Source organism: Atta colombica, unplaced genomic scaffold, assembly GCF_001594045.1.
Source record: "Atta colombica isolate Treedump-2 unplaced genomic scaffold, Acol1.0 scaffold109, whole genome shotgun sequence".
Taxonomy (NCBI): Eukaryota; Metazoa; Arthropoda; class Insecta; order Hymenoptera; family Formicidae; genus Atta; species Atta colombica.
In genome coordinates this window covers 855,598-868,655 of record NW_017259194.1, presented here as the reverse complement: position 1 = coordinate 868,655, position 13,058 = coordinate 855,598, and the positions used below count along the sequence as shown (strand labels likewise).

The following is a 13,058-nucleotide window of genomic DNA, read 5'->3' as shown; positions in this document are numbered from 1 at the left end:
TATATATCTGAATACTAAACTTAGTAACTGAATATCGCGTAATACCACGTAAATGCAATACCCTGAGATGTAATGTCATGTAGATTATGTCGCGTGCGTCAGACATATCGGATGTCTATGAGGACACCTGGCCGATTGCTTCTGATCCGCGATGGATCACACGGAGATATATAGATTTAGCGAGTGAGTCGTCGCTACAAAAGCTTTGTTCCCAAGTAAATACCCTGATCTCTCTCTTACGTGCGTATACATCTTAAATTCCATTGTTGGATCGAAACGCAGCGACACGAGCTTTTGTTCACAGTTTAAAAGCCCTTTTATCTTGCTCATTGACTTCACCGCCATCTAAAATATGACAGATCGAGCTACCGATCCGTGCCAGCGCGAAAGAGAAGGGGGTTGGCAAGCTCGAAATAGGGGTTGTAGCAACGTAAACCTGAGCGGAATTTGAGAGTGCAGCTCCAACGTCACGCCAGCGTCTCAGTATGAATACCGATAAGCGCCTTTCGCAAGCACCGCGACGCTTTTTAAGCACCAGCTCGACACAGTACTAATGAAGAGTTCGCGCTTTTCGAGACTCAATCTCCTTCTACTTCTCCCCTTATGCAAAATGCAATCATCTCTTTTCTCATGAGAAAGAGCAAAAACCTCTCCTTCCACATACATGTATACATATCCTGCACGTTATTTATCTTTATGACATTCTTTTATCGCTGTTTTTTTTTTTAAGACGATCTAATGCTCATGGAAGTCTTAAAAATTATACATATCATCTGTTTAATATACACATTTCTTAATTATTTAATTTATTAGTATTAATTCATTGTGTTGCGATATTTCGTCTGAGGCACATTTTTTTTCGCATTGCAATTTGTTCCAATTTGAGATGTCTATAAGCGAGCGTTATTTTTTTTTCTTATTATGAGATTTAAATTCTTTAAGAAAATGTTTTTAATTTAACTTCTGCACTGCTGTAACGCTTTCAACATTTTTCTACTATGAGAACTTTAACTTTGGACTCAACATTTTTATAATACAGGACAATTTACAAAAACACTAGTAAAATGCCATTGCTAATCGAGTTTGTTTTTGGATTATATTGAAGAACCAATGATTATATCGTTGCAAGCATTTCAGCAAATAAAACGTATTTACATCACATTATACATTATAGTATTAAGTTATGGAAAAGTTTTAGAAATTTTATTTTGCCGTTTGTAATATTTTAATATTTAAAAATTTTTGTTAATATTTTTTTTTTTTAGAGTGACCCGATCGGCGTCGAAACGTCGATTGTTATAATTTCATATTTATAATTTTCAAAATATACATTCTCTGTTTTTGTATCTCTGGCTCGTAGCCCTTTAAATTATTGAATTTGTTAATTTATTAGTTTATATTAATTCCTAGATCCGTAAAGTACAATCGTTAATTGTTATCGTGGTTTCTTAATAGTTTGCTCAATAGATGGAAAAGTACGTATATCTATTTCCGAGCATCGTGTCACGTAAAGCTAAAAAAATTAATAGCGCATCGTATCAATTTTTATCACTATTTGTAATCAGTTATCCATTTCTGTAATTATGGCTGCGTTCTACTTAACGCTCGCAATGCTCGCGAACATCATTTATCCTTTTAATATTTGATAAACAACAAAGATAAAATAATTCCATGAGCGTTGTAAGCGTTAAATGGAACGCAACCTATATAGTAATTATTTACATTCGAAATGTCTATCGTGTTTATCATCGAAGACTTTCGATTTTCGTGAAAAATATCTTTATCAATCTTTTTATTTATCAACTACTCACATTCATATTTATGATTTGCTACATAAATGTTGACGCAAACAGTATTGGACAACTGCAAGTTAGATTAAATGTATATTTTTTTAAATTGTGTGTGTGTGTGTGTGTGTGTGTGTGTGTGTGTGTGTACGCGCGCGCGCGTCTGGCAATACGTTGAAACATTTCATTTACGATTACTAGTCATAAAGAAATACATATTGACATTTATAAAGAAATTTATATTGCTGAAGGATATTTGCGAAATATATTCGTCATGCGAGAGAACTTCATCATTTGCGAAGTTCTAATAAATTCATACATATTATAAATTCAGCAAATTTATCATGTCAAATATGATAAATAGATACATATTATATAGATATGTACATAGATAGATATTAATAATATTTAATGTCGACTGTGCTTTATAATTATTATTCCAAGCATTATTCCAGCTACATCGTCTTTGTCACTGTGTGGGCGAAATGAACATCTTTGTCACGTCACGCGCAGGTCGCCTGGATAAAATCGGATTCGCGTGCGATTTTGGCCATTCACACGCACATGGTGGCGCACAACCCACGCTTGTCTGTCACTCACAACGGCCATAACACATGGAAGCTGCACGTGACTAACGTTCAGCCGAACGACTCCGGCACGTACATGTGTCAAGTTAATACGGATCCCATGAGGAGCCAGGTCAGTAGAGCCGTTGAACATTAGCAACGACAGTCATCGCAGTTCTCTATCACGTTCTACATTGCCGCCGAATAGGGAATGATATCGCTCCGACCTTCTGTATAACGCAAATGCCGCGTGAATGCAATGTATACACGCTGCGTACGTCCGTATAAAACGAAGAATATTCAGCGCGGAATTAGAAAACGCTCATGTCGCGACGTAAACGTTCTTTTTTGATAATTATTTTTTTTTAATTGAGCTAGAATGAATTTTTTTTAATTTCTCTCGCGAATGAAAGAGAAAAGTCAGCCCAGAACTACGAAGATGCTTCTACTCTTTATTAGGATTTTTCTTTTTTTTATAAAATTAATTATCATACAGGATTCGTATTTTAATTTTCTTTCACCCGTTTTGAAAATAATTAAAAACATATCGAAAAGAAAAACTAAACATATATTAATTGATATCTAAAAATTTAAATTTTACAAATTCATTCCTAGTTGTAAGAATTAGAAAAAGATGAAGAGCAAGTTGGACCGAGATTAAAGTTAATCTACTAGTACAAACAAGAGAGAGACTAGTACAAACATTAGATATTTCAACACTCTTATTGATTTTGAATTGAATTCAACTCTGTCAAGTACAGTAATTAAATTGTCGACAAGATCGATACTTTTTCGAGTAGTAATGAATCTTGCGCATAGACCGGCTACATGAAGGTCGTGATACCACCCGATATCATGGACTTGGATAACACCGCGGATATGCTGACCGCGAAGGAAAATGGCGATCTGATGTTGCGATGTCGAGCTACTGGCAACCCGGAACCGGTAGTGATTTGGCGACGAGAAGATGGCCGCAACATTACGTTGAGGAACGAGAACAGCGTCAAGCGAAGTATGATGCTAAGTAGTTTTTAAATATTTGAACGAGTGCATGCAAGGAAGTAAAAAATTTTTAAGAAGGATGTAAAAATCAGAAAAGAGAAAATTATATAAAATGAATTATATGAAATGAAAATATTTTTCTCCCGATTTGCATGAAAATTCGAAGAGACAATAATACATTTTGCAGTATTCAAAAGAATGAATTTGAAATATTTAAAAATTTAGTTAGACATAGAAAATAACTTTTTTGACCTGTCAAAATAGTTGAGAAGCAAAATGCGTTTTGTTCAAAATTTATAATTTTTAGAAAAACGAGAAAGAAAGCCACGATGAAAACCACGTGCCTTACAGGAAATAACAATTTATCAATCAGTAAGATATAAACTGTTAAACAAAATTGCTAAATAATTTCTAATAATATCAAACAAATGCAAATGTCTCTAATTAAAATATATAACGCACATCAAATACCTAGACTTTTTCAATATATAAATTGACGTTGAAAAAATATTTTTTGAATATTCGAAAGTAGCTTATAATAAGCTGTGTCTTTCATTAAAAAAAAAACTATATAGTCAAAATTATTTTCAGAGTTATATTTAGCTATAAATTAGATATTTCTGCAAAATCTTCCATTTTGTATACAAAAGATAAGATAATTAATGTTGACAGAAACACGCTTATTACGTGATTATCAGAATACAATACACTCAAAGGTACAATACATGGATAACAATAGAAACTCACATGTTTCGATTTGATTAATTATTAATTAAACAATAATGCTTAAATTATCGTGTGAAAATAAGATAATCGCTAGTTGCGGTCTTAAAAGTTGAAATAAAATTCCATCACACCTCACCGAGGGATGCTATTAAACGCGAAATATGTCATCGCCGAAGATAGATGAAAATTCTCACCGTCGAGATATGACTAATGATTATGATGCCGGTTCTAAAAGAACGCGATTGGTCGTAGCTAAACGAAATCGTATGTCCAGCGATTTATCTTTAATTGATCCATACGGTATGTGTGGATGTGATTTTCGAGATGAAATATTCCCCTACAAGCGGATCACTTTTAAAAGAGCGACGATGCACGACGACGGGGTTCGCCCTGTCGTCGGTGTCCGCTGCGTCGCGCCGTGCTTTCCCGCGGAAAAGCAGTCATCCGATTAGCCTTCCTGACTGTGAGTGATGGATGTTGACTTTACATATATTTCCTTTTCACCGTGACCCCCCCCCCCTTCTATCGACTCGCGAACCCGATTGCAATATCCAGTGTGTACACTGCGTCGCGAAAACGTTATACCGTCGCGATATCTCCACCCCGCCAGAGTGACTCTACCATCTCTTCTCTGCCGTAGAATCACACATTACAACGTCTGATTTTATATTGTTTCAAAAACTTTTAATTACCATTGTCTTTACGCGACAAGACGACTTCGCGAACTCACTATTCCGCAAATTATTACCATGGTATATAAATTTCCGAAAAGAGGACATCTCTTTTCTCGTAATTGACAAGGAGTAATCTACAATAATAAAAAATATTTTATTCAATACTTCAACTAGCTCGAAGAATTTTTATAAACACAAATTTCTTATTTAAAACCGAGAACATTTTTATTGGAATATCGATCCAGTCACTGATTAATTATTTATTACAATTTTTTTATTTTGCGAAAAAGAAACCGTGGCAGATAATAATGTATCTTTTGCACTGCATAAAAGAGATGATATTTGAGAAATGATATTGGTTTAAGCTTAATGCGTCGAAAATTGAGAGCGTCTGAAAGACATCTGTATTTTCGAATCTCTCATCCTTTATCACGTCGGAAATGTTAAAGCAGCACGTACATTTGAGGGTGAGCAACTTCATCTGCGGGGTATTCAACGACAGGAGATGGGATCTTATCTCTGTATCGCGTCGAACGGAGTGCCGCCATCGGTCAGCAAGAGATATTACGTCAACGTACGTTGTAAGTGTACGCGTGTTGCTCCTAGGTAACAACTTCCGTTCGACCAAGTTACACTAATTGCATCTTTCTCGTTAAAGTCAAACCGCTGATTAAAGTCTCAAACCAGTTAGTAGCGGCACCCGTCGACAGCGACGTTCTTCTTCAGTGTTACGTGGAGTCTTCGCCGAAGGCTCTGAACACATGGTACAGAAATAATGGTGAGAGAACACCGACTTTCATTCCATGTGTACCAAATACTTGTTTATTCCTTTCGAGCACAGCTTAGTTGCTTCGTAATTGCTTTTCTCGTATTCCAGTTATTTAAGATAAATATTTTCTTTATCTATTTCATTGTGACTTGTATGTATATTCGTGTATGTATATTGTGTGTGACACTCTTCGTCCTAGGATTCGCAAAAAAAAAAAATTCGATAAAAGGTATATATAAAACATTTCATTTTAACTGAGAATATTATATCTACGTTAACTTTATTATACATGCACCGAGATTAAAAACTATAAAAATTTTTAGATAGCTATTTGATAAAAATTCGATAAAAAGTTAGATAGTTTAGCAATTCTCTCTACGACAATAGCCACATTAATTTTATTATTCGTTCCATTGAATTATTAATTTTATTGAAAATATAAAAATATGCATTTCTTTTAGATTAATAAAAAAATGATTCTATTTTCCTTTTTCCCTGCTCCCCGAAAAAGAATTTTGTTTTTGAATTTAAATTATAAATGTATATATTCTTGATAGAATTATCTCTGAAGAGAAGATATTTACTTTAGGAGTCAAACTACTTGAGAGCGAGAAACACGATATATCAGAAATAATCCTCAACGACTATGCATATCAGCTAAATCTCACTGTCAAACGCCTTGACAAATCTGATTTTGGTACTTACACGTGCTCCGCTGAAAACGCTTTTGGAAAAGCGGAAGGATCCATAAGACTACAAGGTATAATAACAACTATTAATGTGACGTCGTAAAAAATTCATAAATTAAATATAATTAAATATAAATCCACAACTTTATCAAATTCCGAAAATATTTATTTCTATTTTGTCATCTTATGATTTTTAAAGAATGAAAATATAATAACGCGCATAAAGAACAGAATGGATTGTGTCTCATAATTAATTTATATATTTTACATCTATAAGACACTTTAAAATGTTTATATGACATCTGGTCTCTTAATTCTCAGACAATACCGATAATCGCCTTTGTTATATTCTCTGAAATCGAATTTACAGAACTACAAATATCCAAATCAACGACAGCCTCCACACGAAATACCGAGCTTATCGAAAAGTATATCTGGCGGAAGCAGACGGAGAAGAAGGGAAAGAAATATTCGTACATGCTTAACAAAACGGAGTCGGATCTGACCCTGAAGAATGTGGGCCACACCACGCCGATGTCCAGGCGGAATTTGTCTAGCTTATCACCGAATATCGCGAACAAGTCGAGAATCTCGGCATTTCCGCCGCCAGCACCAGCTCCAGCGCATTCGGCGCCTACACGATTGGACGTTCAGAACGGCGTTAAATCATTACATGATTCGCGATTATGTCACGTCGGTTTCGTCATGATCGTCCTGGTGATTTTAATTCATGATTGAACCGAAGAGCAAGACATTTCGTGACGAGATCGTTCAATTGCAACGAAATTGGATTATTTGTCGTTGTTCCGATTGATAAAAGACACGCAGAGTGGAATTACGTGTAATTGATATTCAAATAATTTTTTTGCCATATTTTCATTTAGATGTTAGAAAAATGTGATGGAGATATCGAGAGAATCGATATTTTGCTGTAAATAATAAGACATTTTTATGACAATAAATGTAGTTACGTCTAAAAAGTAAATGAAATCACGATAAGGTATCTGAGAAGTAGGTGCAGATTACGTTGTTCAAAACGCACGTTTATAACTGCCATTATACAAAATACATTCTAGACGATACAGTATTTGCTACTATTCATTTTTTTATCGAATATAAGGCGATAAATTGACGTGCAGCAATCTTTTGTTTCGAAAAAAGATCACCATTTTATACATATTTTCAAATAGTAGACATTATTAAGCATAAGATTTATAAAAGTCGTTCCAATTAATTCGTGTAATTATCGCGCGATTAATAAATAAGCATATACATCGACAGAGTAATTAATGAGGGGTCCATATTAAGAACTGACTGAATTCGGAATTCGTTGGTCTTTCGAAATTGACTGAATTAAATTTATTCGTCTCTAGAAACGGCCGTATTTAACGAGAATTGTGACATGTATATATGTATGACAATAAATGTTGTTTTTACTATCATCCGCGAGCGCGATTTTTCTCTTTCAGGATGTCCCGATGAATTTCTGGCGATAAAAATAAACGCGTATAAATTTCAATTCGATTAAGTATATATGCTGATTTGCGTTATCATCGACAGGAAGAAGAAGTCATGAGGATGTGCTGCCCACATTGTATGTTTTTATCCATCGTTCGCTGTCTCGAGGACTTAGTTAATTCAATAACTTCATCGCGAACAAATGCACGACGATGAAGCGTTTGTTAATAATTTATCTTCTTTATACGCTTTTCCAAACGGTTTTATTGTCACCATGCGTGAAAATCGTGTATAAACAAACGAATAAGATTGGCTTTCAGTGCACTGAATTAACAACACTGCGAGAATATTTGAACAAAGCATGGACCAACACGACGATCATTACGATTTTTGATTCAAATATTCCTAACATACTCGGGTAAGAAAAGAAAAGAAATTGTTCGAAGATTGTAAGAAAAAAATTGATTGAATTGATATCATGATATAATTATAATCAATTTTTGATTATGATATAGAACGATGTGATTTTATTTTATTGTGTATTTTATATATTTTTCTCCAATTTATTTATTTATTTTTTGAGAATTTGTCCTCTATCTCTTTTCATTTATTTTACGGATATTCAATATTTCCTTTTAAAATTTGTATATATTTCGGAATATTCGTGTTTATTTTGAATAATTCTGTTTTGAATATTCATTTTTCATCGAATATATTACACGCGTTTTTGCGCCGACGCGATTTTCTTGTGTCTCCAACATTTTTAATTTGCGATTTTTTTTCACTTCATTCTGTTAAAGATATAGTTTTGCGAGATTCGGAGCGACTCTCATGACCTTAGACCTGCACGAATCGGGCATACAAACGTGCGATACTCAAGCATTCATAGGCCTTACGAAATTGAAGAAACTGATGCTTTGGGGCAATAAATTGACGAACGTACCAAGAGATTGGTTCGTGAACATGTACTCCTTGCAGACTCTGGATTTGTCATTCAACGCCATTCAGTGGGTCGACTACACGGTCTTTCAAATGCTCAGTAATTTACAAAACTTTTACTTCGACTATAACCAACTTAACTCTATCGACTACAACATGTTCGCTTATCTGGGTAATTTGAAGAAAGTAAAATTCAGCAAGAATCCCTGGAATTGGGCGTAAGTTAAATCGAAATATCGATAAAACATTACCAAAAAGACTGATTAAGCTATTTCACTATTAACTAGTTGATTAATCTAATGAAATTTTTCTTTTCATTGATCTGTAAATTTTAATTATTTGAATAAAAGAAGCTCATCCTTTTAAATATAAGTAAAAAAAACCCTAAATAAAATAAATGATTTTTTTTTATTTATTAACATGTATAACGCGTTTTCAGGTATCGCGCTCGTTTGACGTGGCAGTTGGAGAACCAAAAGGTTGAAATACTCGACATGTGGGAGGATTGGAACTGGATGAACGTCATGATCAAGGATTGTGTCGAGAGCGGCCGCGGCGAGTTGCCGAGTGACAAGGTGCTTGACTGCGTCGTGGAGAAGCTGCTCGTGTTCACGTACGAGAGCTATAACGTGCAAGAGAGAAGTAGCATGGTCGAATGCAGCAATCAAACCAGTCGATTAATACGTTGTATGAGACCGAGCAATGCTACCGGCAACACCGATTATGAAACGGTACGAAGGATCCTGGAGGATTACTCCACGATTCTGCCCTCAATGCAAAGAGCGCTCAGCCCTTTCTCATTGAAATGATAAACGAGCTATGTCTCCGTCTTCTTAGGGATTTCTTCAAGTTAAATCTTGAGGTACTTTTACCATAAATTTATAACTGTGTACTCTATAATTGCGAGAACTCTTAATCGCTACATAGTAGTAATTAGTATATATCTTTAAAAAATAAATGAATAAAAAGAAAATCGCGTAACTATATACTTTAATGTATAGTGTTTTATATGTAAATTTAAGATTTGTATTTAAAAAAAATATGACAAGTATTTCTTTTCTATATTAATTATAGAATAAGGAAAAAAAATAAGATTATAAATTCGTAGAAAAATAATAACTTTATTAAATTAATTTTTTCGCTATGCAATTTAAATTATACGTGAAGGTATTATGAACTAAAAAACTAAACGTAATATACGATCACAAATTCGATGTAACACGCTGTGCGTGTCTTTCAATTAAAATAATTGTTCTGAACAAAGCTGATATCTTATTTTATTAATTAAACATAGAAATTAATTTTTTTGTTACATATACAAAATATAAAGATGTATTAAATAAAATATAATACAAATAATAAAAATAAATAATGCTCGAAGTTTGCACAACAAAACAATTCAAATATCAATGATCAAATATACGAGCAATATAAAATGTTTTATTAAAATCTTAAAATTATTTTAACATATTATTAATATGAATATAACAAATAGATCTTTCGATTCAGAGTCTTCTTCAATATAATTAAATAAATCTATCTATTCCGCTTGACAATATTGCTAAATCGATGTCCATAATTAAAAATTGTAAAATCCAACTATGAACATCGATTTAAGAATTGACTTGATTTACCATCAATAACCATCAATTGACATGGAAAAATTATTTCTCGATTTACAATATTGTCAAGCGAAATAGATAGATTTATTTAATTGTATTGAAGAAGACTCTGTGAGTCGAAAGATCTATTTGTTATATTCATATTAATAGTATATTAAATTAATTTTAAGATTTTAATAAAACATCTTGTATTGTGTGTTCGTGTATTTGGTCGTTGATATTTAAAATATTTTTTAATAACGTATAATAAACATATATATTAAGAATTTGAAGTTAGATAAAATGAAGTAATTTTTAATAAAGTAAAAAGTTACGGAATCCCTTACAGTGTATAAAATTTGCAAGTATAAGACTTTTTGAATAATCAAAAACGAATAAATACATTCAGAAATAAATTCATCACATTGTAAATTTTTTAAAATAATAAATTTTAAAATAAATTTTTTTAAATGGCTATCAGTGTAAATACTCATAAATTTTCATTATAGATTGTAAATCATCAAATATACATTGTAATTTTGCACAAACTTTAATCATTTTTCTTTCAATATGTCTTAGACACTTTTTGAAAATATCATTATTTAATTGTAAGAACTGTTATTTAAAATTGATTTTTGAAAGATTTCTAGAACTTTGATAATTATTATCATTAAAATAAGTGGCCATTTATACGTCATAGATAATATCTGTATAGATTGAAATTTCATCGATATTGTAATTTTATAAACTTTAATAATTTAAAGTTAAAACTATCTTAGACATTCAAATAAAGTTAAATATATCTTAATCATCAATATTTCAAAATACACTGTCTCGGAATTGTAACTTAGAATCGAACGTCGAACTGAAATATTCTTCATTGATTACTAATTTGACAGTCATTAAAAAATTTGAGTTAAAATAGAGATAAGATAGAATTATATATCGACCTCTTTTTGCAATGCGTTAGTAGTTTTCGCGTGTGTATATAACAATTAAAAAATAAAACTGGAAAATATCAAAGCAATAGTAACTAATCTAATTTTGAACTGGATGCCAAACAATCGGCGTGTCAATCACAGGATTAATGTCCATTCCTGATACAATATAATGTTGTTCGAATAACTGCGACGCTACAAAAATACGCGCAAAATATCATTAAATCGCGACGCATGTATATTGTGTATTGCAAATATTTTTCGAGGCAAACAAAGCACGAGATTTCGCGGTACTTGTCGATTACAATTGAAAATCGAAATTTTGTAAATATCATGCATGTTTTTCGTTGTTGAAGCTGAATTAATCCGTGTAGGAGCGTTTTGTCAAAATCGCCTTTGATTCAACGCGCGCAAATAGAGAATGAAATAATCAAAAGCTTTTAATATAACACAAGCCAAAATGTTATACGTACCATTATTCGGGAACATACTGGTCAAATATTGGTACACTTTAATAGATGCCTCGCTCATGGCTTTATGTTTTGATGCCACTGGCTCCCCTTGAAATTCGCACATTATAAACTCACCTTTACGAACAATTATCTAAAATATAGTGACACAAAAGAAAGCAGTAAATCATTAAGCATAAATGAATGAAGAAAAGATAAGAAGTTGCAAATTTATTAAAACGTTTACTCTGCCAATATATCCGGATACATCCACTATTTGTATGCAGTCAAAAGTACACGTAGCATCGAATCTCTCCTTGACAAAGTTTTGCAGGGTCTTCATCTGTGCCAGGTATACGCTCTTATCTTCGTATGTTTTCGTGAGCATTTTGCTGGAGCGCTTCTTTCGTTCTTTTGAATGCGGCTTTTCGGTTTTTTGGACTCTCGAGTTGGTTACCGCCTCATGAATGTATCGTGCTCTTTCCAGGATCTTGGACGCTCCAATAGGTTTCGCCCAACGGATTTCCCAACCCTGCTTTTCAACGATGCTATCCGGTCCTAAAAAGTAAAATTATTCATATAGAGAACTAAACGCGAATCTGTTTTTCATAAACCTGAAATAAAAGAAAATTTTTTGACCAAAGACAACCCTTTCTGTATTTAGTTGAAAAAATATTAGTAACATTAAACACGATGTATATGTTAATTTTAGAAACAAATATGATTAGAAAATAATTTTATTAATAAGATTAATTTCACACCAATTTTCTACGGATTCCCTTTAAAATTTGATAAATTCTGGCCGAAATCATTATATTTATTTCTTTGCATTTCCAAATCATTTATATTTTCATTGTTTGGCTTTCGTTACACTGCTGATATATACTCACTTTCCATTATGTCCATTACAGTCTTTGCGGCTTCGCGATTCTCATAGTGAACGAAAGCGAAATGATTGATCTTCTTTAGTTTTAATATAGGCACGTTTGTGTACCTGTAGAGAATCTCTCTCACCTTTTGTTGTGACATATTAAGGGCGAGGTTTCTTACGAATAGAGCTGTTACCTATTTGTCATCGTGTATGATATTGAGTTAGTATATTACATATAATCTTGTTTCATGTTAGTGTGTATATAAAACACACACACACACACACACACACACACACACACACACATACACACACACACACACACACAGTGAGATGTGATTTTGTTGCTGCAAATTTATTTTATACCGCGTTCTTTTTACAGAATTTTTTCAGAAATTGTTTTGTTTTTTATCAAATACATTCCCCGAAAATTAAACGTGAGAGATATTTCTTTTTTTTATAATTACGCAAGGGTATCCGGGAAAAAAAGATTTTATAGTTATATAACATTATATAAAATTATTATATATGAAATGTATCCATATATGAACATATTTTATGTCATAATACACATATATATAATTACATG

At 32.7% G+C, this 13,058-nt stretch overlaps 3 protein-coding genes across 3 annotated transcripts in view; 2 read left to right on the top strand and 1 right to left on the bottom strand.

Moving 5' to 3' along the window:
• Positions 1 to 7,148, top strand: part of LOC108693613 (lachesin-like) — a 44,265-nt gene extending 37,117 nt beyond the window's left edge. Inside the window, exons 4-10 of the mRNA XM_018202650.1 lie at positions 2,301 to 2,486; positions 3,173 to 3,365; positions 5,208 to 5,336; positions 5,414 to 5,533; positions 6,114 to 6,284; positions 6,584 to 6,930; positions 7,098 to 7,148. Of these exons, the coding sequence (XP_018058139.1) occupies positions 2,301 to 2,486; positions 3,173 to 3,365; positions 5,208 to 5,336; positions 5,414 to 5,533; positions 6,114 to 6,284; positions 6,584 to 6,930; positions 7,098 to 7,148 (1,197 nt within the window). The remainder of the gene's footprint in view (positions 1 to 2,300; positions 2,487 to 3,172; positions 3,366 to 5,207; positions 5,337 to 5,413; positions 5,534 to 6,113; positions 6,285 to 6,583; positions 6,931 to 7,097) is intronic.
• A 704-nt stretch (positions 7,149 to 7,852) lies between these two features.
• LOC108693633 (leucine-rich repeat-containing protein 15-like) lies at positions 7,853 to 9,873 on the top strand. The gene is made up of 3 exons (XM_018202672.1): positions 7,853 to 8,089; positions 8,472 to 8,828; positions 9,050 to 9,873. Exons 1-3 carry the CDS (start codon positions 7,884 to 7,886, stop codon positions 9,417 to 9,419), a joined length of 933 nt encoding a protein of 310 aa, XP_018058161.1. The 5' UTR covers positions 7,853 to 7,883; the 3' UTR covers positions 9,420 to 9,873.
• A 1,279-nt stretch (positions 9,874 to 11,152) lies between these two features.
• LOC108693622 (APOBEC1 complementation factor-like) overlaps positions 11,153 to 13,058 on the bottom strand; it is a 4,180-nt gene continuing 2,274 nt past the window's right edge. Inside the window, exons 3-6 of the mRNA XM_018202661.1 lie at positions 12,489 to 12,663; positions 11,846 to 12,156; positions 11,623 to 11,752; positions 11,153 to 11,344 (exon numbers count right to left, since the gene is read on the bottom strand). Coding sequence (XP_018058150.1) covers positions 11,250 to 11,344; positions 11,623 to 11,752; positions 11,846 to 12,156; positions 12,489 to 12,663 — 711 coding nt within the window. The 3' untranslated portion in view covers positions 11,153 to 11,249. The remainder of the gene's footprint in view (positions 11,345 to 11,622; positions 11,753 to 11,845; positions 12,157 to 12,488; positions 12,664 to 13,058) is intronic.